Below are 26,813 nucleotides of genomic sequence, written 5' to 3'. Positions count from 1 at the left end.
CGAAATAATCAATTCCATTGTTCTTGCATATTCTTTATTAACATTTAAATAAGCTTTACAAATTTTTTGAAATCAAAATATATAATAGAATAAAAGTTACAGTGGCCGACAGAAATACATCAAGTAAAAGAAGTGCTTGACGGTGATCATAATTGCGGCTGTTCTGCTTATCTGAAATCAAAAAACCAAACGGCATTTTAATCTTCATATTTAAGACTAGCGATTGAACTAGAATCAATGCTGAGTTAAAAAAATTGACTTTTTTATACACTTTTGAAAATTACGTTCTATTTTTACTCATTTTTTCTCAAGTTTTTCGCTCGTACAAAAAAAAAACTATCGAGCAATCATGATAATCCTAGGTAAATCGCTGGCGATTGAAAAATCGATTTTTTCAACCCGAGAAACTAGAGGACCCCCTTAGCCCGAGAAATCAGAGTTCAAAAATTCTATTATAGAGTTGAAAAACCAGTAAATGTCCCCTTCAAATTTCACAAGTCTATTATTCTTTTCCTCGCCGCAAAAAATCGCGAAAATACCCCAAAAAATCCGGCTCCCGCGCGGTGTGACCCCCTTAACAAAGTAACTCCAGTCCGTAGATAGTACGGTTATCCCTCTGATGTGCGAATCGAAGAAATCCAGACGGTGAGAATCTTCAGCATTGCGACTAACGCATAATGTTCTCATGAGGCACAATAATAAGTTTATCATGACCTTGCAAAAGTGTATTCGCGTTACGTATGCACATGGCATGTGGCACACGATCGTGGGGAGTGCGAAATTTTTCACGCCGGTAGGATTTCCCCCTGCATCGTCGCATCTGCACGAAGATTGTGCGACGAAATCCAGTTTGCAAGGAAGAAAAATGGGATAAATAAATAAATAAGGTGAAGATCGCTCGGATCATGCTCCCTCTTCATCTGCGCCCGGAGATATTTCCTCGGTTGTAAGAAGGAAAAATCCGCGGATGGGACTCGAGCCATTTATATGCAACGTCAGCATCACAGACTTGAATACAGAGGGAGAAATGATGGAGTGAAGGATGGCAAGAAGTTGTGCACAAAGATATGGAAAAGGTTGTAGTCCTAAAGTCGAGGATCGACGCCGTCGTGGTTTTCTTCGGCGTCGGCGCACCTGACGTATTCTCCCACTCCGGACTCGCCCCCGTTGCGCCTCGTCGTATTCCTTATGCCCCACTATTGCATTTTCCTCGATTCTCCACCGCTTTCTAGCTCCCTCCTGCCGCCGTCTGTTTCTCTCTCGCTCTCTCTTCCGTTGGGTGTCCCTATCTGAGCAGGAATGAGGGTGATTGCACACCGAACAATTCTTTTTCCGGTCGCTCAATCGCGTTGCAGAATTCGACGATCATTTGTCCGATATTTTTCTCCTCTTTCATCTGGAAAGCTTTGCATTTTTAGTGGAATATGCACTAAAATTCCTGTAACTTCGACCAAAGGCTTTCTCGTTTTCTGACCTCGGGGTATTTAATTGACCTTTTTCTCGTGCGTAGGGAGGGTTGGCTTCGGTTGAAGAATCCCCTGAAATTTCGATTATGCAAATCCCAAATGCGCGCTCTATTATTTTCCTAGATACAAAATTCAAAATCATCGAGTGAGCTTTGCTGTGTACGAAAAATGACGAAATCTTGATTGACAGTCGATTAAAAAACATTTTTCAACCACTGCGGAAAGTCTTCAAAATCCGTTACAAATCCTGATCGTCTCGAGCTTCAAAAAACCTGCTATTTTCTCCAAACGACGATGACAAGGGCCCAAAGCGCCATCCAAATCGCTTAAAACAATAGTTTCCAATAAAAAAAAGAGTAAAGAGTACGATAAATAATTTTCTGTCAATCCAGAATCCATCCTCGTGCCGCATTCGTCCAAATCCATTGAAACTTTAACGTCGAATCGAGTAACAAGCTTTCGCTCTCGTACAATCCTAACAAAATGAGCAATAGGATTCTTAAACGAGGTGTGAAATGCTCCATTTTTCGAAGTAATGCAGCAACGAAAGAACAAAACGCGACGATATAAAAATCCAATAAAACTTATGAGCACCTGTAATTTAATTGTCCCTTAAAAGCGTTGTTATCGCGCTCGATTATCTCACTCACGATCGCCCGTTCTCATCAGTCATTCCGAGTACAATTGGCCACTGAGCTCGAAGCCTTTGGCGTACCGTAGTCGCTGAAAATATGGGAATTTATAAGTTTCGTCTTCCCCGAAGCGCGAGTTTCGGATTAGCGCGGTGCATTTGAGCCGAGGCCGAACGAAAGTCAATCGACGATTTCGCGTTGATGATCGTCCTCCAGCGGTTGTGGAGCATCCTTTATCATTGGCTCACGTCGTGTTCCTCCTCCGACGATTCTATAGACGTGTCTTTTCGTTTCTTTCGTTCCTCGATCCTTCCTCGGCCGTGTCCGTCGAGCTGGCTGGTCGTTTCACCTGCGTGGCTCCCTTCACCGGCACACCGGCAATCTAAGAGAGCCACGGAGCGCACGGAAGCTCCCGTACGTTGGGTGCGAGTGTGTCTGCCTGCGCGGCTCTCGGTGCACGTGTGCGTGCGTCCATGTGCGCGACGTTCGCGGGGAGCGGGCGGAAGCCCGCACTCGCGCACTCGCACGCCCTCACCCCCCACTCTGGGAGCGCAAACTCCCTCAATCCCCGAGAGTCACAAGTTGGAGAACGGTAGGGACGAAGCGTCGTGTGTCTGTGTTGGGAGAGCGCGAGAGGGCTGGCCGTCAGTCTATCGGCAACCTGCGTACTAGCCGTTTCGCAGCGCTTACGTAACATATCATTATTGTTCCCTTACTTGTCAGTATTTCATTTACCGTTTGATTTAGCCACTTTGAGGGGAGGCCTGAAGGAAGGAGGAGAGAGAAAGCTGCCGCGGGGAGCTGTCGAAACTCGGAGTCAAAGGAGCGAGCGAGCACATTCCGGAGCGGATATTTCGAGTGGAATTGTTGAATCGAAAGGTACGAAGAGCACCTGAGAAACGCACTGATGATTTACTCCGTGCAGACTAAGCATCGCCGGGCAACGTTTTCATGAGTGAACCAATCGATTGATCTGGAACGGGCGCGGTGGCAGAAAGGAGGAACGCTTTTTTAGTTTATTTCGCATTTAAACCAATGACCGAGACGATATTAAACAGGTGAAACGGCGAGCGAGAGAGAGAGAAAAGACCGAGGATTATGCCGTCAGGAGGGACGAAAGGCAGCGATTGATCACTCGGGGGGACAATATTTCGTGGCAGTGCAAGTGGGTTTTTTAATATTGTGCAATATCACGATCGAATCGTATAATTTTACCGACGGAACGAACAAAGCCAGCACGAAGTAGCACCTCGAGTTTCCAGAATATTTACAGTGTAGTTTCACGTAGCCGCCGTCCTCAAATCAGCTGAAACTCCAAATCGAATCGCCGGGGTGCTCGAGTCCGTTAGGAGGCAAAAAATCACACCGATTTGCCGCATCTTCGGTGAGACTCTGAAACAAGAAACTAACTCGAAAGGCTCTCGTCGGAGCCCGCAGCAAAGTCGGTGGAAATTTCGACGACAAAGTGCTTCGAAAGGGCGTTGAAAAAGTTCCGAAATTGATGTACGCGGCGATATTGCAAAGATCGTCGAGTCCCCTGCGAGGTGAATTCCCATCGAAATCGTCCCGCACGATTTTCAGAGGCTTTTTCGAGCCCCGATACGTCGACGGAACTCGAAGCCGTCAGGACTTTTGTTAACTTGGAAGAAAATATCTACTTTTCTTCTCCCCGGCGGAGTTTCTGGGAGAGATCCGATCGACGAAGACACGAGCGGTCACTCATCACGGATAGTAACCACTGTTCCGGCGAACATCGATTCTTTCTCTCTCTCTCTCGCAAGCTCCGATTGAAAGCGGTAAAGCTGTAAGCTCGGCAAAGCTCGCGGGATATTCGGTCGAGCGCTTAGTACGTCAGGGCGCGCGCTTCTACCTTTTTACACGGGTCGCGCTCGTTATATCGATTACTTTCGAAAATAGAAGGCGGCAAGCGTGCGCGGCCGGAAACACCTGCTCTCCCGTGGTGTGCAGTGTCTTTCTCTCTTTCTCTCTCGCTCCTCGACTCGTACGGTCTCACGCGGGCGCGGAGTAACCCGCCTTTCTGGCCAGTTGTTTAACACTTTTCTCTTTCTACCTCGGCGTTCGTGTGCGCGCGTGTGTGTCGCCGTACGGGCGCGCGTGTGTCTTTTGGTGTGCGCGCATGTCCGCGTGTGTCGAAGCGCGTAAAGATAACTACAGTGGCGACAGGTGCTGTATGTGTACTGGAAAGCGCGGCTAATGAGCGTGAAGCACTTGTAGCGAGGGAAAATAAAAGAAAGAGAAAATACGAGGAGCGAGTTAATTTCGTGGTGAAATCCGCCTTTTGTTTGTTCATCCTTCGAAAATCGTTTGTTTCGTTAAATTAAATAAATCTTGTGGTAAACATTGTGATAAATTGGCCGGAGCAAGGAGCCCAAAGCTGAAGAAATTTTTTGAATACGTAAGAGTAAATCCGCTCGGAAAAACGAAGGGAACAGTAGGCAGCGGCCGTAGCAGCGGCAGCAGCAGAGCGAATCCGTTTTTTTGGCAAAGGCTCCAAGCGGGGGGAGCTCCCGGGAGTACAGTGGGGGGGCTTAGAAAATTCGGAGTTCATAAAGTCGTGGAGGCGCCCGTCGTCTTCGCCGGTACAACCATAACGCCGCCCGCCCTAAAACGCCCGAGACGGGAAACGGTGGACTCATCCCCGCCACCCGCTCGTATCGCAACATCCTCAGGCGTCGTAACAACGTCGTCTTCGTCCTCCGGTAATCCCGGAACGTCCACCGACCTCGTCTGCATACACGGCGGCATGGACGCACCGTTGTCCCAGAGCATGGACTCCGTAAATACGGTAGCTACCGGCGAGGACGAGGTAAGCATTTTTCCCTCTTTTTTAACTCGCGTTCGACGCGACGGACCCGCGGACACTCTCGGTACAGGAGCTTCCCAGAACTTACCGTTGGGGGGCAACTTTTTCAAGTAGATTCGGACCTCGAGCGACGACTGCTCGGAAAAACCGTATCGGTATTGCATCTGCGAGACTCCGAAATTTCTCATTTTTTTTCTCCATTCGACTGGCCCGGATTGCTCGGAAGGACGCGCGAGCAGGAGCTACTAACGAACTACTCGCAAGTGCTCGTTTTCTCGAGTCCCTAGCCCCTTTGGGGGGGTCAATTTTCCTTGAAAGCTCAGCGACTGTTGCCGAGGCCCTGGACGATAAAATAGCGTTGAAGTTACTCGAAAATTTGGGACTGGCGAAACTGTTGATTTTGTGGAGAATGAAATAAGAAAGAATAAGGCGAGGTTCCGTGCGGGTTCGTCGGTAGTTTAAAAAATTACAGGAGCGAAAGGCGTGAGTGGGAGAGAAGAGCGAAGGGCGACAGAAATTCGACGTTACGTTTCTGAGCCAGCCACGAGCTAAGCAACCCTCCGCTTTCACATGATCCTTAGCGTCACCCCCACGTCCCATTCCCCTTTATAACCCTCGTTCGACCCTCCGCTGTACACTCGCCCCTATGGCGCCAGACGGGCTTCGGCCATATGCTTTCGGTTGAGCGTGCACGCAAGCTCTTTTGCTTCCCTCCTCGTCGCTTCTCTCGGCGCGCTTCTCCTCTTTCTTCCCCGGCTCCTTCACTTACCATTAAATTTTCCTCTTTTTCTTATCTTTTCCTATAACCGTTGTTCCCTCAGCCTCGTTCTCGTTCGCCTCTCGCGGTTATTTCTTCAGTCAGAGCCCGAAAGTTCCGACATGCTAATTCCCTACCGCCTCCTTACCGAATGTAACTTCGATCACAATCTCCGACAAACATCAATCTCAAACGACTTTTTCTACTGTTCGAGCAGCCCCCTCCTCTCCCAGCCGTGCAAGCGCCGTTCTCCCTCTTCGCTGCTGCATTTCAACCGCGCTGTTTTTCCCCTTTTTTTACGACTGTCACAACATTCATCTCCATCGCGTTCGCGTAACTAGCGACATCTCTCGTCGTGGCGTATTTATTACTCGAGAGGGGTTGATGGCGCAAGCGGCTCGTGTGCGACGCTCTCCTGATGGCGCGCCCGCGCACTTGAACCTTCGACCCCGCACTCGTCAGCCAACCCCTTGCCCTCTCGCTCCAATCTCATCGCCGCGCTCCTCTCTACGATCCACCAACACACGTTTTTTCATGCATACACACACGCCTTATAGGGTTATCCAATTACTATTTCCACCTGGCATCGTACCTCCTTTATTCCGAGTTCCATGAGAAGCAACAAAAAAACGACACGGCGGCTCCCGCGAGTGGCTGTAAAACAAAAAACTCTTTCTCGTAAAAAGCGTCACAACTTGTGTCTCGTTCATTCAATTTCGCAGGGGCTCCGAGCGATTTTTTCCCCTTTGGAAATGTCCCCGGTGCGACTTTACGCGGTTACGAAACTCTTGTTTTTTCGGGTTACGACGCGATCCTTGTTTCTGGCGATCGTTCGACTCGGTGTCTAATGACACGAATCACTTTCATTGCGAGCTCCAGCGCATCGCGGTGCTCCGAGTTTACCACACGAGTCGATGCTAAACTCGCTTTTTCGAGTACTCCGATCGTGGTTATTCGGAGAAATGAACATAATGTCGAACATTAAATGCAAATGTGAAACCTCCCCAGGAAACGGCATATGAAACGTATGCAAATGCTTCCATTTATGGGAGAGTGAATATAGAATCAATTATTTGATGATTCGCGCGCTATTCCGAATCCAAGATTCCCCGTTATCGAGCTCCAATTCCATTTGTTTTCGCCACCGATAAACTTTGCTCCAAAATAAAAAAGCGTCGTGCCGCAACGACTGGTTCCCGAGCTCTGTCTGCTTCCTGGAGCAGAGTTGTACAAAATCCATTTTCTCGATGCGAAATAAATCGAAAAAACATTGAAACATTCGTTTCCGTTAACACCGAACGATTTTTGCTTGACTGCCATTGGCCATCGAGTCGAGCGAGCTTTTCGTAAGCCCTGGAAAAAAAGCTTTTTCGATACGCAATAAATTCGAGAAACGAAAATGAATTTGACGTTCCATTTCGTTCCCGAAAGCGCTGAGCCTCGCAGCCCCGCTTTAAACGTACGAAAACCGTCGACAAAAAGGCCAGAACCGTGCGACAATCCTTCGCAGTTGCCACTCGGAAAAATCGCATTCATTGACGATCCTGACTTTTCTGAAGCCAGCCAGAATTCGTCTCAATTTACTTGCTTCGTGTACACCGATGGACACGAACACGTTTGAGCCCGAGTAGCAGGCACATCACACGGAATCGTGAAATCAGCATTCCCGTGGCAATCGTGCCCAAGAGGCGAACGAGTGGTGTAGCATAAAAAAGAAAAATAGAAAAGATGAATCGTTCCGGCAGGCACGGGGGGAGGGTCGCGGAGAAAAAGGAGCCAGGCGAGGCCGGTGGGGGTGTTGAAGTCGAAGAAACTATGAAAGTCTTGAAGGCACGTGCGCGCATGCGGGCTCAGAAGAGCAACATCGTTGGTGAGCATTGCAACATGAAAAGTCTGTAAAGGCCCAAGGAGGGGCCGGGGGGAAAGCGGAAGATGAGCACGCACGCTTACGCATGCAAGAGGGCGAAGTAGAAAGAGACGGCGAGTGATGCACGCACGGACATGGCAGACTCTCGCGCGCGGGAATTCGATCGGTCGGTGTCCTCATGCGCTTCTAAGCCGCACGAGGGCGCTCCGGGTGACGTCATGCTCGAGCGCGCGGGTCAGCGAGCTCCGCACGAGACTTGTTGGGTTCTGATGGCACTCGAGCCTTTTTCAAGACATCCCGCACACAACTCGAGCGTTTAGATTATACCTCTGGATGTTTTTACCTCAAAGAAACTCGTGATATCCAAAGTTTCATTCTTTGAGGTCGAGCCCTCCTTGGGACTCGTAAAATTGAACGGGAAACGCTCCAATTTCTACGTCTCTTCGCGAGGCTGCTCTGAGCTCAAACGAAATTCGTTTTATTGCATTTCTTTTCTCGTACTTTACACTCTTTGGATCTAGTCTGCGGCAGAATGAATCATTCCATCCGCGGGCGACTCGCGCGATCTCGTTATATTACGATTCTGGGCTTCCACGCGGGCGTTCGAAACGCACGAAAAAACAATCCATTTTCATCGCGTTCTCGGACAAGTTTCCCACAATTAGGACCGATGGAACGGCCTATAGTGACGTCGAAACGCAGTCCATTGATCCAACTGCAGTCTTCCCGGTCAGAATTAATGTGCGGTTCGATCGAAAACTCCCTTGTTGGTTCGATACTTCATGAACGCGAGGATCACCTCACACACGACCCCCTGACAATATGATGTTGAAGTTTGCAACGTTCGAGACCAACGAATTTATCTAAAAACACTCTCCAAATATTTCAGTAATTCTCCAATTTTGTTCCCTACCGAATTTACAATTCGTAGTTTTCCAACCTACAACAATGATTTCGTAAAATAAAAAATCAGTCAATTACAAATATTTTTTTCGTCAAGGTCGATTATGTCCGTAAGATCGTATTTCATGGGTGTCCAAGTCAGGTCGATTTTTTAATCACTCTAAATTAAAGTCAACGTTATTAATTCAAAATTGTTCATCAATTTTTTCAACTTATTATTTGACGAATGAAATTACGAGCCATTAATTAATCGGGTATCCATCGCTAACAGAACCCAACATTTTATTCGTCCCTGGGTAAAATACTACAGTTTTTATGTAAAAAAAACGCTTTAGAGAGCGCAAAGGGAAAACACAAAGGATCAAGAAAAAAGTATTAATATAAAGACAGAAGGCTGTGACAGGGATGGGCCAAGCCAAGAAGTAACAAAATGCCGAAATAAGCAAATGCGAAGTTACAATTGCTCATTTCACCAATTTCGTTCAATATTTAACGTAATATATTTTTATTTCTAGTAAGACAATCGTTATATGGAAAGGTGAACGATTTTTTGCGTCCCTGTAACGCTGTGGATTTTTCTTCATATATTTAAAAACGTTTATCTAAATAGCCAGTAAGACACGAAGCGTTTAAAATTTGATACGCGTGTCAGTCGACTGCCCATTTAAACTCATTGTAAATTTCAAAACTTTCTTAAGAAAATCGTTCCGTGCATGAACTACCTTAAATTCGTTGGACTTCAACACCGCAAACGTCAGCGTCATCTGACAACGACCCCACGATTGTGTGCAACGTTTTTTCTCACTCCATCCACGTGATCCAAATCCGTAAAATTTCAATAACGAAGAATCCGTTCATTTTCCACCCAGAATAACTCGCGACGATGAAAAAATATTATCCATCAAACCTTCCGACAGAATTAGCATCTCGAACTCCTTTTTTTGGTCACGCTGAGTTCGGAAAATGAACTCGATGACATTTGTACAGCTGTATACGAGGACGTGAGAAATTCGCTCCTTATTTCTCACTCCGCGTCTGGCGAATGGAGTGCGCTTGTAACACGAGCTCCACACCTTCCGCACGGACACACTTGCACACGCACGCACCTAGAACATCACACCATTTTCTCTGACTATGCTTGTTATTGATTTTTTTTCTGACGCCAAGGGAAAGCCCGAGTTACAGAAAGAGCGATAAAAAACGTTCAGAAAAAAACGAGAGTACGGAGAGCAAGATTGTGGATTAAAGAGCAAAATGAAGCAACGCGAAGACGAAAACGAACGAAAAGTGGCGTGGCCAAATCAACACGCGCTTCTCAATTGATTAATGAAAATACAGGTTTCGATACTACGCTGCGAAAACATCCCGGTGAAACTGTTACGTTGGAGCTCGTTTTTTCAGATGCAAAATATTTCAAAACCGATTCGGGTTCGGGACATTCGAGTCGTGCAACGGAATTTGTAACACGGAGTAGCATGAACGAGATTGGATTACGAGAATAAAACGAAAACTGATAATATTTTGTCGAAACCGAGATTGAGCTGAATACACAAATTCACTTTTTTGCTCCCGCATATTCATTACATTTTTCATTCAGAAAACCACAAATAAATTGCATGGACGTGAAGCCAGCTATTAGAGAATGCTCCTGCACAGCAACTGAACGGGAAAGCCGCTACCGGAGCCAGCTTATCCGGAACGAATTGAAAATTCTGATGAACATTACAAAATCCGAGAGAAAATCCTGCATTTTTTACTGTGACCGCGACGAAAGTTGATTATTTTCTTTCATCTTTTCTAATGCCGATAGAGCTGCTTCAGTTGCTTCCAATCAAAGTGCTACGGTCCGTCGCGTTCAGTCTGTTGTGCAGAGAAATTTAGTGAATATGAAAAAATCAGAAGGAACGAACGTGCCTCTTCGTAATAGAATTGATCGTTCAAATTTTTCTTATTTATCTTCGGCAATACGACGCACTTGGAAATGGCACGTTTTAATGAAAAACATTCGCGCGGAACGTCGACGTTTGCAGTTGCTCAAATATACTCGTGAATCTCGCAAATCGATTTCCATATTTTTCTGCACTTTTCGAAACTATTTTCATGTCCACGACGGTATAAATATTGGCAGTATAATCGTTTTAAAAATTGTGATTAATTATCATGAATAATAATAAAAATAATCATGAAGATCCTCTCAGAAAGAAACGAAACTGTTTTTGAGGCTTAATACATTCGAGGCGTATTAAATGATCATGGTTCATGGGCCACGGAGGCTTGAACCGGAGCTCACGCGCCGTGAGCTTGCAAGCTTGATACCCCTCAACCAGCTGGTGCTTGAAAAAGCACGGGACGCTACATTTACTTTTTAAAATTGGCTCCTTGCTTTCATCCAATAAAATACCCCTTTGAATAAATTTATGAGGGCTCGAGCGGAGCATTTCCCGTGTGTTTATTCCTCAAGATTCTTCGCGAATCAATAAAGCTTTGGTTTTTCTATTGAGACATTTGAAAACTGGAGTTTTTTCTTCGCTGAATAAAGATAAACATTATTGGACGCGACTTTCACGAACTCTGAATTTAAAAAATGTCAATAATTCGCCATCCTCACATCGTGGGAGCTAAAAGAGACTTTTTCAATAGTTTATTAGAATCGGAGACATAAATTTTTAGCAGATACCCAAGCCTTTCCCACCGTCCACATTCCATCGTGCGAGGTTTGACCCATTAAGGCGCAAAACGACAATTTTGGACACGCGATTTCAAGTACACAGTTTTCACTGAGGAACAAAAGAAAAATTCTTCAGTATCTTATATTGGGAGTTTTCGAGGGTGCTCTTCCAGAATCTGGCATTTATTTTGTAAAATTAAATCAAGATTTTCATTATTTTTACGTTTTTAATTAAAAAGTTGAGAATTTTCGACGTTTTTTTACTTTCAAATCGATTTCCGTTATTGTTTCTGCACTCGAATAACTATACTATCACTATCGAAGGTGTCCTTAATGTCTGACCTTTCCAGAAACGAACTCTTTTTTCCCTCCCAGTTTTCCAAAATGTCGGTTTTTGCAAATCAGCACGAAGTAAATTTTCATCATTTTTTTTCTCGAAAAGCATGAGTTTAACGAAAAAATTTAACGGAACAAGAGGTGTTTGGAATCATCCAAATAACACGTGTGATTTTTTCAAAAATTTTCTAGCTCACTTTGAATTTTTCAATTTTGACATTTTTTTGAAAAATTTCAAAAATTCCGAAAAAAATACCACCGTTTTCTTTTGATGATTCTAAACACTTTTCGTTCTGCACCATTTTTTTTCATAAAGCTCAGACTTTTTGAGAAAAAAATGATGAACCTATTTATTTTGCGGAGGACAAAAATAAGTCACAACGGATTGAAAGCATAATAATCGTCGCTCCGCCACTACATGAAATTGCGTGTCCAAAATTGTCGTTTTACTTATTAATGGGCTAAATTCGTCGTCGCGCGAACCATTAATTATAGTGTCGGAACCGAGCGTTCGACCTGACGAATCCTAGCAATCGATAATCCTATTGACAAATAGAAAGTATCAGTCGAGGATAGTTGGTGCGGGGGAGCGAAAAAAGCGGGTGGTTCGGTGGAGACAAGAGAAAGAAGTGGGGGCAATTAACTGTGAAACGTGAGCATTTCGACTGGCTGCTTCTGCTTTTGTCCAACTAGAATGAAATCCCTAAAAGTGTCTTCGACTTTATGCCGCAGTGTGTGGAAAATTTATGTGCTCGTTCAAGCGCGCTCCGCAGCGAACGAATGAATTGGACAAAGGATTAGCACGGAGCACAACCACATTGAGGGAAAATATAATTTGAAAAAATTCGATGACTTTCTTCAGAACTGCATTTTCGAAGTTTACACAAATTTGTTTAACCGATAGGAATGAAAATCGATGAAAAATCGTCCACAGTTTTTCAGTTTGGCTCAGAAAACGAGCCAAAATGCTGTCCAACTACCGCACTTTGATTTCGTAATAGAGATCGAAATAAACCACATTCAATATCGCTTAGCAAGAGGAAATTTAATCGTGAAATGTCCGAGGTACTGAGCTGCATAGATCAGAATATTTGGAAATTCGTTTTTTTGACGTTCAATGCAGTTTTACTCCTTCACCAACGATGCCCTCCGAGAAGGCTTTGTCAATGTCAAATAAACGAAACGCAACTTTCTTTCGGAATTGGAATATTTCGAAACATCAAATTTTCGACCATATTTTCACCATTTTTGCCAAACACACGATTGTGAAACGTCGCGGTGAGAATTGAACAACGAAGTCGAGATACGTATTGAATTCGAGATGTTTTTACAGCTGATAAAATACTGACGAACGTGACACAGAAGTGATGAAATATGATGCGGGAAATGATGGTCGGTGCCCACATACACACACACACACACACACACCTTGAAAATTATCCTTGAAAAAATTTTATCTTTTTTTCTTCAATTTATTGAACGCTGTCGAGGAACGAATATCATTTGCGAACCGAGCCTGAATAGGCCGAGGGGCTGCTCACTCACTAATCCCATGGCTCGATTTCCTTTGGAAATCGATTTCTTGTGTTTCCGATTACGAATTTCACAATTTCGGAATCGACGAGATGTAAATTTCAAAAATCAGTGATTTCTAGTCTGGAAATTTATGTATTTTTTTATAAATATTTTTATGCACGCGCTTAAGCTTTTTCATTTTTTTAAACTTTTTTTCATGAAAATTTGTTGAGATAAATTCGGAGCTGTCTCGAACTGGAGGTACGATTCGAGCGAATATTTCACCGCGGTTAATGTTTTTTCTCAACCAGTCTATTAAAATATATCGTGCATTTATATTTCGGGTCATAATAAAACTCCGTGCTGTCAAGTGTTTCGAGAGATTTTTCCTTTTATTCGACTGATCGCATCCTCTTCCGTTTGTGTGTCAATATAAAGCGCACTTTCGTTCTTCGCCTCCCGGCAGCTCACTCATAAAGTCTTGCAAAAAAGTCGCTTTTTTGCGGTCCTCCTCGTTTTTTTCATATACTCGAAGAGTCGCGAACCTACGCGAGGAATATTAACCTCCGGGCCTTTCTCGTGGGGCCAACTCTCTCTTCAATGGCTCCTCGGCTCGACGAGCGACGTCGACGAACATGACTAAAAGAGGATGAAGTGGAGGACCGAGCCAGCAGAGCGAATAGAGCGCGCGAAGCGGTAGTCCCACATCGACGTCGCCGTCCACGTCGCTGACGATCGATACTCCTGAATACGTATAGAGTCAGCCACGCGCTTAAATATCTCACGCACTACTCGACCACACATTATGACAGGCACGTAGACAGCTGGAATATGCGAGGTGAACGCACATTTTTTTTATTTTTTTTTCTTTGCCTAAAATTTTCGAGTGCTATTTTGTTGCAAGCGTTATTGTTGACAGTGTTTTCATCGTTTGGGTGCTGATTAAATTTTCTATCAGTTAAATCGAATGGGGAATTCGAGGTCTGATCAGCCACTACTTTTTAATTGATCCAGCAGAAATAATTGAAAATTTCTCAATTTTCATTCGTCACTCGACAGTTCCTTTAAGCTAGTTCATGCACGAAACGATTTTTTTAAGGAAGTCTTGAAATTTACAGAGTTCATATGGGTAGCCGAATGACTAGCATATGAAATTTTAAGGTTGACTCATCGCAGACACCTCGCTATTAGATAAAAACGTGATATTTTTTTATTTGATAGGTAAAGAGCACAGGAAAACGCGTGCAAAATTTTTGGACTCGTCATCGACTAGTTACAAGAATAAATAATCGATAAAATTTAGATATTTAACACACAACTTATGGAGAGCGCGCTCCAACCGAGATTTCAGCCATAAATAAATCATTTTTCCGATTAGATATGTTTTTTAAAAAATTCTCAACAATGAAGGTCTGGGAAAGAATTTGAGACTATCGTCTTACCCGTAATGAAAATTTATCAGGTTAAAGATTGAACGAAATTGGTAATGAGCACTCGTATTTTGTTTCTTCCTGGCTTGGCTCATTGCTGTCACAGCCTTCTGTCTTTTTATTAACACTTTTTTCTTCGTCCATTTCCCTTCGTGTTTTCCTTTGCGCTCTCTAGAGCGATTTTTTACATAAAAAACAATAGTATTTTAGCGAAGGACGAATAAAATTTGGGGTTGGATCCCCGATTAATTAATGGCTTGTAATTTCATTAGCCAAAAAATAACTTGAAAGAATGTATTCAAAATTTCGAATTACTAACTCCGACATTAATTTAGAGTGATTTTGTCTTTAATTAAGGAGTAAATATCGATCCAATTTAGCCATCCATAAAATACGATTCTCCGAGCATGATCTACCTTAAAATTTGAGCAAACCGAAAAAATTGAGAGTCCAAATATTCGGATCGAGTTCGCGATTGGACGCGAGTAAGTTTAAAACCATTGAAACCGAGAAGGTTGAGTTTCTTACTCTGTTTGCACGTTGCTGAAACCACCGAATAATCATTAGCAAGTGGACGATGAAAAGAATTTCGTGGCACGAGTTTCAGCACCGCGTAACAGACCCGAGACTATTCATCGTCTGTCGTGTTTCTCGAGGATTTAGTCCATCTGTTGAAACAGCAACTGTTTCCTCACAGCAGTGCTCGAGCTTTGTTCTAATAACGGCAATGCACTTTTCTCACTTTCGTACGCTCATGCCCACGAAACATTATTCCGAATGACGATTAAACAGCTGCTCCAAACCGGTTCATTCTTCCAAAACCCGAGACGAAAGCGCACACGCCTCGAAATTGAGGAAAGAGAGGAGCGTCGACCAGTGTCAAATAACCTGCAATCTTCTTTTAAATACTTTCATTGTTTTACGATAAGAAAAAGCGTTCGGTGCGGCGCCATTTCCGCAGGTCCCGAAGAACCTCTTTTCGAGTCTTCGCTTCTGAGAGCAGAATCTAATTACCGAGTCGCAGACAACGCTAACGAAGTTGTTTGCTTTGATATCGGTTGCCGCGGCGAATGTTGCCGCAACATCAACACTCTTCGACCAGGATAAAATAGCAATTAATGAGCGCACTTGTGCGAGGGGAAAAGTTGAAGCAAGCGAATAGACGAGCATTGAGTGAAAGAGAAGTCTGTCGTCTCTCGCGGTAGGATTTCAATCGGCTAGAACTCCAGGGCACAGCTATATCACAGAGGCGAATATATACGCGCGATCCACGCTCGTTTCATCGAATCGTTCTGGGTTAGCGAAGCGAGAAGGACGGAGAGCGAGGCATGATTGTATAACGATGAACAATGGGGAAATGGAAGTTGGTACGCGGCCGTGGTGGTGCCGGTATTATGACCAGCAGTCGCGAGGAGTAACGTTCACAGTGTCTCTCGTATGTGTAGAAAGGCACAGGCGATATGACAGGAGCGAAGCAGCAGAGAATAGCAGGCCAGCGAGCGGATGTTGTATAACGGTTAGCCAGCCAAGAGGAACGGCGCTCGGTGCCGAGAGGGAAAGAGACAGAGCGATAGGCAAGGCGAATTAAGCTCGGCAGCCGTGAACGCCGGAGCATAACGCGGCGAGTCTCTCGCTCTCTCGGAAGCCTACAAAATTTCATTGCTCTTGGTACACACCGGCAAAACTTTAGTCACATTGTCTCGTTGCAATCGAACAAAGTAGGATTGTCCCGCGCGCTGGCAGCTTTCCGTAAACTTTTTGCCAGCCACTTTTTTCAGTGGGGGGCCGCTGGTGTGGAGGGAATAATGGATCGGTGAGTCGACGAATGTGACGCACCGATCTCGTTTCTTATGTAATCAGAAAATTCATTATTTTTAGCGCATTTTACGATAAGGCGGCGCGTCTCGACCGTCGGAAGTCGCGTGATCGCGGATTCGGCGAATATTCTCGATCACTCGACGCGCGAGATACTTTTCCATCTTTTTTATCTCGTTCTGTGGGAACGAGCGCGATCCGGGTGGGGCTCGAACCGCTGGGACTCCCTCGTCTTGACAGACCGTCGACGGGTTTTTTGAGCACGCAACCAAGTTTGAGATTCGTTGCTCCTCCGCAGCCACCCCGGCCCTCGCCCCACACTCCTCCCGCGGGCTCGAATATGTTCCAAATCTCAGGAGTTTGCTCTTTGGACTCGATCAATTTCGAAGTGTGCAGGCTCTCCAAACGTCGAGTGGAATATTCTCGCCCTGCACTCACCGGCTTTCGCATCGCTTCGAAAGACTTTGAAGAATTACGATCGCTCAAAACTCACAGACTCCGAAGTTTACCAAGCTTCGAACTGAAACTGGTTTATCGGAGACGCACTCGAAATCTCTCAAATGCTAGCAAAAACTCCTGAAGACGGCGTCGCTCAGTCGCCCACTCGAGACTCGAAAATACTTTGAGAAATTATCCAAATTGCTTGGGAGAATAAAAGAGCGTGATGTAAGCCCAATTAACACTCGAGATCGCTCCAGTCCACTCTCGTCAGACCTTCCGTACACACTTGAACCCTCCTCAGGTGATCAGTGGCCATTAAAACATCGTCAGCAACGTTCGTAAATGGAGCCTCGCAGTCGCAGGAACCGAAATGACTTTGATTAGTGAATAAGGAGAGTCGACAATGCCTGAAACATGTTATTTTGGATCTTCAATTCGTGGCATTCACTGAGATTCTACTCTAAACGCTTTTTTTCGTTGATTTTTTAAATAATTTAAAGTTACGTTCGCCTGCTGACAACTCGAGACTTTCGCACTTTCCGAGGCAGTTACTCCGATCAATGTTGGTAGCAACAAATTCATCAAAAGATCAGCGACGATTCGATTTTTCTTGAGTTTCAACTGTTGACTTCAAAGTACTTGGACAGGCCGATGCTGGGGCTTCATCTTCACGGAATAGAAAACTCGAAAAAGTACTATTTTTAACAATTATTAGTTTGAAAAGCCTTGAGGCCAAATTTTTGTTCAAAAGCTTGAATTTTTTTTGGGAATTTTGAATGGACAAAATGAAAACAATCATCACCTGTACTTGGCTTGGTTTAATCTCGACGCCATTATATTCTTTAAAAAAAAACAGAATAAATAATTAGAGGAAGAAATTTAATAAATATTATTATAAACAAGGTTGCGACTTTTTAATACTTGGCGTAATTTTTCCACTTTTAAAAAGTTCCTTCGATTTACGGCGATCAGCCATTTTCGTGGATTTTTGTTGAGTCAAATGTTTGCGGGGAAGCAATGAAACTGATTTTGTTTAATTTTGATTCCACTTTCCATCATCTTCGAGCATCCTTCTATTCCATGATGCGGTTCCATGGATATTCATTCGAACATTCGCATTATAGAAGATGGTATAATCGGATTAAATTGAGCATAATAAATTCCAGCCCATATTCGATATTCCGTATTGGCGCGTTGTGAATACATTTTCATTCGCTTCGGAAAACAGAAACTCGAACGTATAATCGAATAAACTTTCGCCATTTTTTCGGGTTTTTGTAGTTTCACGTGGAAGATAAATATCATGAAAATGGAAAAATAGTTTGGAATTTTTGTTGCAGTCAATAATTGCGATCTCCCCATTGTACGCGGTTGAGAAACTCCGACAATTAGACATGTGCAAATTAGTATTTCTCATACGAAAAAAATGTTTCTCTACTCTCGAAATATCCCTGAAACTATACCGAAAAGTTCGCTTCCACTGAGTTATTTCCGTCCATATCCTAAAAACATTCCCGAAAACAATCGATTTGTGAGGTTTCCAAAACAGGACTTGATGAATCTCCCGCGATTTGTGTCGTCACGTGATTTCGATGTGAAAGAACGCTCGATAGTGGGCACCAAGGCACCAAGTAAAGGTGAAATCAGAGATCGAGATGGCTCGGATGCTCGCAGAATTCGACCACGAAAGGCGAGAATGTGTTTGGTAAATGAATGGGATATCCCGACCTGCCGTAAGCGAGGTTCTCTCTCGTTCCCTCTCCTCGCTTTTCCTCCTTTCCCTTTCGCTCTCTCTTCCGTTGATTTACCGCACGCCCAAGAAGCGCCTTCCCTTTGCCTCCTTTGCAAAGCAATTGCCGTAATACCGAAGCCCGAGCAGGTTGTTTGAAGCACTCGAGTCACTATTCGCAACGATAAATTTTTGGAATACACTTTAATAACTCGATTTATTTCACCGATACCGTCATCCAAGATTCGATGAAACATTGGACCTTCGACTCAACGAGATTGCCAAAAACTGATTCCCCCATTTCTATAAAATCGAGCTGATTCGCTCGAAATTCTTTTCTTCTCATTATGCTAATTTGACACGTGAATATTAAGTTATACTCTCCACGCGCGAAGCCCGCGAGTACAAACGTTGGATATTTCGAAGACTCCGCGTCAATTTTGTAACTTCTCAGTTCAAATTTGCTCTGGCCAAAAGCGACTGCGAAGTCATAACTGATGAAGAAATGGAGTTTCTCTTTCGAAAGTATTCTCTGCGGATGCGGAGATAGTCTGATTATAAAATATAATTCGAGTCTCGCCGTATTCAGTTTGCCACGATTGCTCATGACATTTGGGGTTTTATTCGAATTCACTCGTGTATGTGCCGAGCTGTCGTGCGTCATGGCATCTGGATATTCGCTTGAATTATTTCCTCTGGAGTTCAGCCACCTCATTCATTATTATTTGAATCAATAATCTTTCGCACACCCTTCGTGTCACCTCGTGTCGTCGAAAGCCCGCGCTAGAGCTCAGCCTCGCGCGAAACCTTGTTGTAGAAAAAGAAAAATCCTGCTTCTTCGAACTCGTGGCAATCCAAACACAAGGTCTGACGGATTTCAAAGTTCGTTGAATAAAAAACAGTTTTCCCCCGGACCCGTCGGCTTTCCAGTGCGCTCACTATTCTCACTCGGAATCCACGTCGCACACGCTGTCACCGCGTTTCTCGCAACAGAGCTGTGACGAAAGTTTCCTCTTTCGTTGGTACCGGTGAGCACATCGATGTGAAAAGATACCGAAAAAAGGGATTCGAGGAAACACCATAGTCAGCAAAAGTGTTCGCAGTCGGAGGATTTCTCATCCGTCTCATCAGTCAAATTCGCAAGAACACACGATTCAAATGTAACTGACGAGGGCTTTGTATACGATATTCTAATCACAACAGGCGAGTTGAAAAACTGCTAATTCGTCGCATTCGAAGGAATCGCGCAGTGGCATTGGACCGGCCCCGTGTCCGGGAAGCTTCTTTGTCCGTGGCAAACGGCGACACACGTGCAGGTGAATAATCAGCAGGATCGAAAGAAAGAATAAAAAAGTATTTCCACGTCGTCGATCGCGCCGGAATAGTCGCGATATATTTCCGCCTATTTTTCGCAATCGAATCTGCGCAGGAGTGCTGAAAAGCTCCGTAAAACTGACCGCGGCGATCTGATACAAAATTGAAATAAAAGGAGGAAGGCACTCGCTGTATTTTGCATTAAAGGCCCGAAGGAAATCTACGAGAGAGGGAATAAAGAAAAGAGAGAATAATAAAGAGCGAGGACGAACGAGGTGGATTAAAGCCTCGTACAACGAAGCACTGAATCGGAAGATTCTATAGATATATATTTATAAGCGAAGCCAGCAGACCTGTGCGCTTCTAAGGCCAGAATCATTTCTCGGAGCATGAATAAGTGATCGGCGTGCACCGTGCCTCTATATCCATCTCGCTTTCCGCCCCCGCGGTCCCTCGCCGTCGACCCCAAGCGCGACCCTCTTCCAGCTCGATCGGAAGAGAGCCCCAGACTCGCTGTCGCCGTTCGAGACGCGCACGCGCTCACGCCCCCTCCGCTCGCGATTCGAACAGCACCGTATACGGTGTGTGACGTTCCCTCGCACTGCTGCATGCTGCAGCTAATTTTTCTCCTCCGTTTTTCTGTTTTTCGATATTTCTATTCGTCGCTCCTTCGAAAATTCATTTTCCGGTACTTACCGAGATCTCGAGTTGCGTTCACCATCGAAAGCGGAGAAAAATCCTGATTCGTGCTCGGGGACGAAAAATGCTTAATGCTTTCGGTGACTAAATGCCTCTTTGGTTTCCGAATCAACATTTTTCTGGATTTAAACGCGATTGAGAGTCCCAGGCAGGTCCCAGTGTGGATTTTCATCGTAAGATTTACAAAAATCTTTGCAAAACCTTTCATTCGTAAAGTCTTGCTATTTTCTGTGCAAACGCTTTTTGAAACAAGCATATTTTGGAATTCATTCGCAACCAAATGTCTCAAAATACTTCAACATTTTTTGGAAGAATCTTTACAAACAAATTTTTCAAAAAAATTAACGAAGTCAGAAAAATACAACAAAAGTACAACAATAAAAAAAATAGAATATAAAAAAATAAATAAAATAAATCAGAATATAAAAAAGGATGTCGAACACGCTGATATAAATTCGTATGCAGTGAATATTGTCAATTATTTCGAAACTCCGATAAATATATCATTTGTGGGATTGAGCAACATTAGATTACAGAAATTTATTGATAATTACGATACTTTCCAACCACATGGAAAGGTCATCGGTGTTTTAATCCTCGTCCAAACTTATAAAAATGATGATTTCAATCGACTCAAGCGTTGATATTGTTTCAAATATAACTGGATACGAGCTATCCTATTTCACGAAGAAAAAACTAATCGTAGCAGCTGCTACAGAAGGTTCCGAGTTCACTTGATATTAAAACCTCGAAGATATCGATCCCGGTTCGAATCCGTGGTAGAAAATAAAATTAGCGTTCTACCTTATAAGGAACGTTTCCGATGTGCTAAAATATTAATTCGCTTGAGAAAGAGCCGGTTGCATAGTGCACACGGGCGGGTGTCACAGTTCTGGGCAGTTTTGTGGTCGCCCGGTAGAACCGCGCAAGTGACACCCTTTCGAAATCGTAATGGCCTCTTTTTTTAATACCACAAGCATATAAATAAACTGACAAAAGCTGTCGCAGGCAAAAATTCAGAAAGAGCATGAGACGCAAAAGCGCAAAAAATGCTCCGAATCAACGCGAATTTCTTCCCCTCCGCAGGGCCCTTGCAAATATGTTTCTCTGCTTGATAAAATAACGCGCGAATGTTGATTTTACCGTAGAAATGCCTGAAAATGTTAATAATAAAGAGAAAAATCTACCTCCGCATTCGCTAATTGTAAGACAGCCTTGAGAGTGCGAAAAGTTTTTCATCGTTGAGTACTCACTGAAAATTATGCCGCGAGCTCTCAAAAGCTGCAGCCAAGTAATAGCAAAGGTCGGAAAAAATGTACAGGCTTTCAACGCTTAGGCTATTCTCTCTTAGCGCGCCAAAAAAAAGCCCGGCGAACGTCCAGCTGCACTAATGAGGGTGGAATTATTTCTGCATAATTATTCCCTTCTTAAGCACCTTTGCTACTTAGATTCAAATTGTTACTAATCACGATTTCGATGCTGCACCACTCCAAGGCACTCCCTTAAAGTTAAATAATCAACGATCCTTTCGTACTTACGCGCCACAATATATGCGCACGAATTTTAAAAGTATTTCATGAAAATCTACAATTTTAATTCTTCTCATTGCGGATTATCAACTCTTGAATCTGAAATGTAATAAAAATTATTGGAAATTATGCTGAAACACGATCGATGCGTTTTCATATTTTTTTCCAAATAATACTCTCCACCGTGATAATCATTCATTCGCTGTTGTTTTACACGATTTATTGCACCATCACGAAGCACTAGCAAAAAATGTCGAAAGTGCTTCCTCCCTACTAAAGGAGCGATACGGCCTTTTAGTTTCGTTTTATATTCACAAATTGAAATCGTAAAAGCAAAGAACGTTGATTCTCGTTTAAATAAATATATACAGGAGAGTTAATGAGGAAATTGCGAGCATATTTTCGACTTGGACTCGATTGTTGCGTCGATATTCTCATAGCAGACTCTTGGAATTCTCGTGAAATTATATGCTCGAGTTCGTTGCAGATAGTGACTCGGAGTGGAAATTAACGCTGGGATTTTCAAGGAAGTCTTCGTGGAATTCTCTCCACATGGGTGTCGAATGAAAAACGTTTTCACCGCAAACACCAACGATTATATTTAAATAAAGCCGAGACTAGAATGCTCGTTGGAAGCCACAGATGCAAATGACACGACGTGGTCATCCTCGTCTTCGTAATCGTGAAAAATTATTAGATTTTGCTTCCATAATAACACGTCGCAGCGGTGTTTTTCCTCGCTTTCAACCCCGCACTTCCTCGTGCACTTTTTGTCGGTTATGCGATCACAGAAAATGTTGCCTCTGAAAGTTTGAAGAAGCCTGAAAATATTTATTGACTCGCGGTCCAAACCTAATCGTTACTTTGAGCCAATATTATTTTTTTTAACACTGGATTGTCTTTCGACGAATAAAGTACCCGATGAAAATCTGTGGGCCGCGAAATTATGAACGAACTTGCTGTCTGCTCGCGGGCGTCGCCCGCAGCCTCAGTTTTTCAGAGTCAAAAATAATTTTCTGGCTCTCCTCCCCCTAAAGTGCTAGCAAAAAGGCTCGCAATTTTTTAAACTCTTTATCCTTTAGTCAAACTTGCTTGAACTGCTCTCCATGTAAAGTCGGAAACCGTTATTTTCGAGTTCATAATCGAAAAAAAATCAATCACTCACGTTTTCAACTCGCCAGTGAAAAGAGTGGGAAAAAATTGAGTCGAACCACGTTCGAATCGCGGACTGCGATCACGTGGAAGATTCACCGTTGTCAGTCACGCCGCCCTTGATCGAAAAACAGACAGACTTTTCTCAGCCAACTGATTTATAAAGAGAGAAAAGAGAAAAAAGACACGGAGCGTCCCGGCTGAGTTTTAGGCACTGGAGAAGCGACATTTTTGGTCCGAGACAATCGTGATTTCCCCTATGGGTACTGCACGAAAAGATAGTCTGTATCGATGCGAATTTTCCGCAGTTTCTCTATACCATGGCGCCATGCGAAGGCGATGCGGTAGCAGGGAATAAGGCGACGCGGGCGAGGGTGGGGATGAGGTCACTCGCAAAAAGGGGGAAACGCAATGAAATCGGTGGGCAAATTCCATGGGGAAATTTTCAAAAGACCCTAAAAAAGGGAGGAAGAAACTTGACTTATGAAAATTGTTAATTCGTCAGTAAAAACTGTCGGTTTCGAAGTTTCGCTGGTCACGAAAATCATTGAAATCCAACCCGAATCGTGTTTAGTGGGAACGATCGATTAAATTTGCCGCTCGACGAGTCTCTCTGCGCGATATTACCGTCAGACAATTTCCCCAACGCTGCGTGAGCCACACGGAGCGTGGGTCGATGCCACGTGAAACGCGAGGCGAAATTGTCAGTAAATTTTCCGATGCAACTTGCAGGGTATAGCTTAAGAGCAGCCCTCTGCTTCAGCGCTAGAATATTCCAGTTTCCTATGCGACAGGTTATAGCAGCGGAGGTAACATCGAATTTCCGCTTCATGCATTATACCGGTGAGTACAGACCAGCTTTCCTGACAGCTGGCTCCGCTCGGCTCTTTGCGCACTTTTAAGCGTTATACGATTATGACAAAATGCTGGAATTATTCAGAGCAGACGGCCGCCATTTTACGAGTTGCTCAGCTTTTTTATCGCACGCTTATCGTCCAAGAAAGCGAGCTCCGTTGAAAGTTCGGCATGCCAAGAAAAGATCGATGGATTTTCACCACCGGAAAATCCCACTTTCCGATTAATTCAAACGCCTCAGAATTCTTTGGCTTCGAATAATCCCACGAAGAATTTTCCTCCGCGAACTCGAGCAAAACGAGGAACTTTGAATTTAAAAATCATCGTGTCGCAAAAAATAATGATTCGTACGCGTCAACGAAGAATATCCCATTAGAGATCGGAGCAGTTGCAGTAGATTGAGCTCGTACTGCACAGCCTCGTGAACCGTTTTTCCTTGGTGTCTGTACAACAGCACGCTCCGAGGTTACCCGCGGTTATACACTCCATTCTACAACAGAGAGAATGAACTTCTCTGTGGCAACACAGACTCATCTTCACAGAGATTCTTCCAAGTGTGTTAAACGAGTGCTACACTCTCGAAGTTTTACAACGGAGCTATCAACTGGTTTACGTATTATTCGGAATCCTCGTGTAATCTCAGAATTCCTGGCTTATCGTGTGATATCCAGAGCGCGATTTATCCTTATTGTACTTTCGGATGGCCACTAAAAAAATGTTATTCTTGTAAAGAACGTTGAGCACCGTGGCGAATAAAGGAGCCTTTCGTATCGAACGAAAACGTGAATTCGCAACATTTTTTAGGTTTCAATCGCAATTACGATAATAAATCAATTTTTTAATTACGATTATAAATCGAATTTAGAATCGTTAAGCGTTTATAAGTGACTCTTTAATCGTTAATACGATTATAAGTGACTCTTTAATCGTTAATACGATTATAAGTGACTCTTTAATCGTTAATACGATTATAAATCTCAGCAGAAATTCCAAGTTCTGATGGCTCGCCTCGCGAGACGAGAAGTCCCCCGATTTTTCATTCGATCTACGCCCTCATGCGGATTATCGGAATCAAAGAGTCGAATCGAACGTCGGAAGTGCTGGGCGCAGTTCAAACCATTTTTAAGAATAGTCACGACTCACGAAGTTTAAGTTTCCGTATGATCCAGCTGAGTATATAATTGGACAGATAAGTTCAGTAGCGCGGAACCTTTTTCACTGAACTTCAAACTTTTTTCTGCAGAAAATAGTGAAAACTCTTAAGGAAAATTCTGTTTAGGCAAAAAGAAAGCAGAAACACACTCGATACACTGTTGTCCGTATAATTATTTTGCGTTTGCTCGCGTAAGCTCTCTCTAATTTGAAAAGTTTCAACAAAAGTCATGAAACATATAAATACCTGTGTTCGTGGAGGTTTATGCAAGGAAGAGGAAAGGGGCATGCATCGTGTGCTCGCACAGACGGCAACACAGCCCACTATCAATAATAAAAAGCATGCGAGGTCAAACCAATTGTAATGTAGCCAGCACAGTATACTCCAGTGACTCCTGCCACAAACTTGCCATCTCCCAGTGCATACATTCACGCGTCTGCGTCGTTAATGCACGTACACTCATACAAGAGAGCGAGCTCTAGAACAACTTTACAACACTTAATGCTGTTCGGCTCTAGCTAGAGGTCGACATACAGCACGAGTGGCACTGCTAAACTCGTCACTTCTTCCCACTGTTCGTTCGTTCACTCGGCATGTGCCTCTAAACTCACATGCATTAACATCGTTTATAGAATTCATTTCCGAGAACATTTCCTTTGGGCATGGAAAAAGCCTCGTTTTCCTGGATCACGTCGCAGCGAGATACGAGAGAGATAATGGGACTGGGAAACAAGAAATCGAGCGATATCGTTTATTCATTTTTACGAATGATCGATAACGTGCGACCTGCTGAAACATGCTGTTAAAACGTACTCTCTCAGCTTGCAATAACTTGATCTCTTCTGGGATAGGTTCGAACGGTGGACTTAGATTTATTGAGATTTCTATCGATTTTTAATCCCTGGCTAAACTACTATAATTTTTTATGTAAATAATCGCATTAGAGAGCACAAAGGGAAATGGATCAAGAAAAAAGTTTTAATAAAAAGACAGAAGGCCCAAACTAAGAAGAAACAAAATGCCGAAATAAGCAAATGTCAGGTTACGATTACTCATTTTACCAATTTCGTTCGATCTCATGGTACATTTTATTTACTGGTAAGACAATCATCTCGAATTTTTTCCCAGATCTTCGTTATATACTTCGTTGTTATTGTGCACTTTTTCATAAACTTCGGAAGAAGCGTTCATTCGTTATGTGGAAAGATAAACGAATTTTCACCCACAGTCCCTGTACTTTCCCTATGTATTTTTCTTCATAATTAGACACGTTTATCTAAATAATCAATAAGACAAACCCCTCAAAATTTGATATGCGTGTCAGTCGACTAACCATTTAAACTCTGTGTAAATTTCAAGCCTTTCTTAAGGAGGTTGGATCACGAAATCAAAATAACCAGAATGTGATAAAATTTGATGATAACGTTCTTTCCCATCAAGTATAGAAATACAATTTTTTTCAAAATTTTTTACCACATGGTTATCGAATAATTGAGCGTTAAATCGAAGCTCTTATGCACGAGATGTATAACTGAATATATTTGTAAACTTTATGCTTATACACGTGAATAGTGTTCAATTACTCGAGAGCTATGTAGTAGAAAAATCTAAAAAAAATTGCATTGTCACATATATTTTTAAAGAATACATTTACCAAATTTTATTAAATTCTTATCATTTTGAAATTTTTTATCTTTTTAACATGGTTTAGCATGCGGCAACATTGTA

The 26,813-nt window shown here is 43.4% G+C and overlaps 1 protein-coding gene across 7 annotated transcripts in view; it reads left to right on the top strand.

The window, feature by feature from the left end:
* The first annotated feature begins 2,864 nt into the window (after positions 1-2,864).
* The window catches only part of LOC122407903 (protein couch potato), an 80,553-nt gene continuing 56,604 nt past the window's right edge, over positions 2,865-26,813 (top strand). For 4 of the 7 annotated variants that reach the window (XR_006260311.1, XM_043414400.1, XM_043414384.1 and 1 more), the window contains exon 1: positions 2,866-4,925. Coding sequence is in view for 5 of the 7 variants with exons in the window: in XM_043414400.1 (XP_043270335.1) it covers positions 4,863-4,925 (63 nt within the window). In the remaining 2 variants the exon portion in view is untranslated. Of the gene's footprint in view, positions 4,926-26,813 lie in introns of all 7 variants that reach the window. The other 3 variants (XM_043414422.1, XM_043414395.1, XR_006260317.1) reach the window with 2 other exon arrangements.

Source organism: Venturia canescens, chromosome 1 (genome assembly GCF_019457755.1).
Source record: "Venturia canescens isolate UGA chromosome 1, ASM1945775v1, whole genome shotgun sequence".
Taxonomy (NCBI): Eukaryota; Metazoa; Arthropoda; class Insecta; order Hymenoptera; family Ichneumonidae; genus Venturia; species Venturia canescens.
The sequence above is the reverse complement of the archived record's forward strand: the minus strand, read 5'-3'. Positions and strand labels throughout refer to the sequence as shown.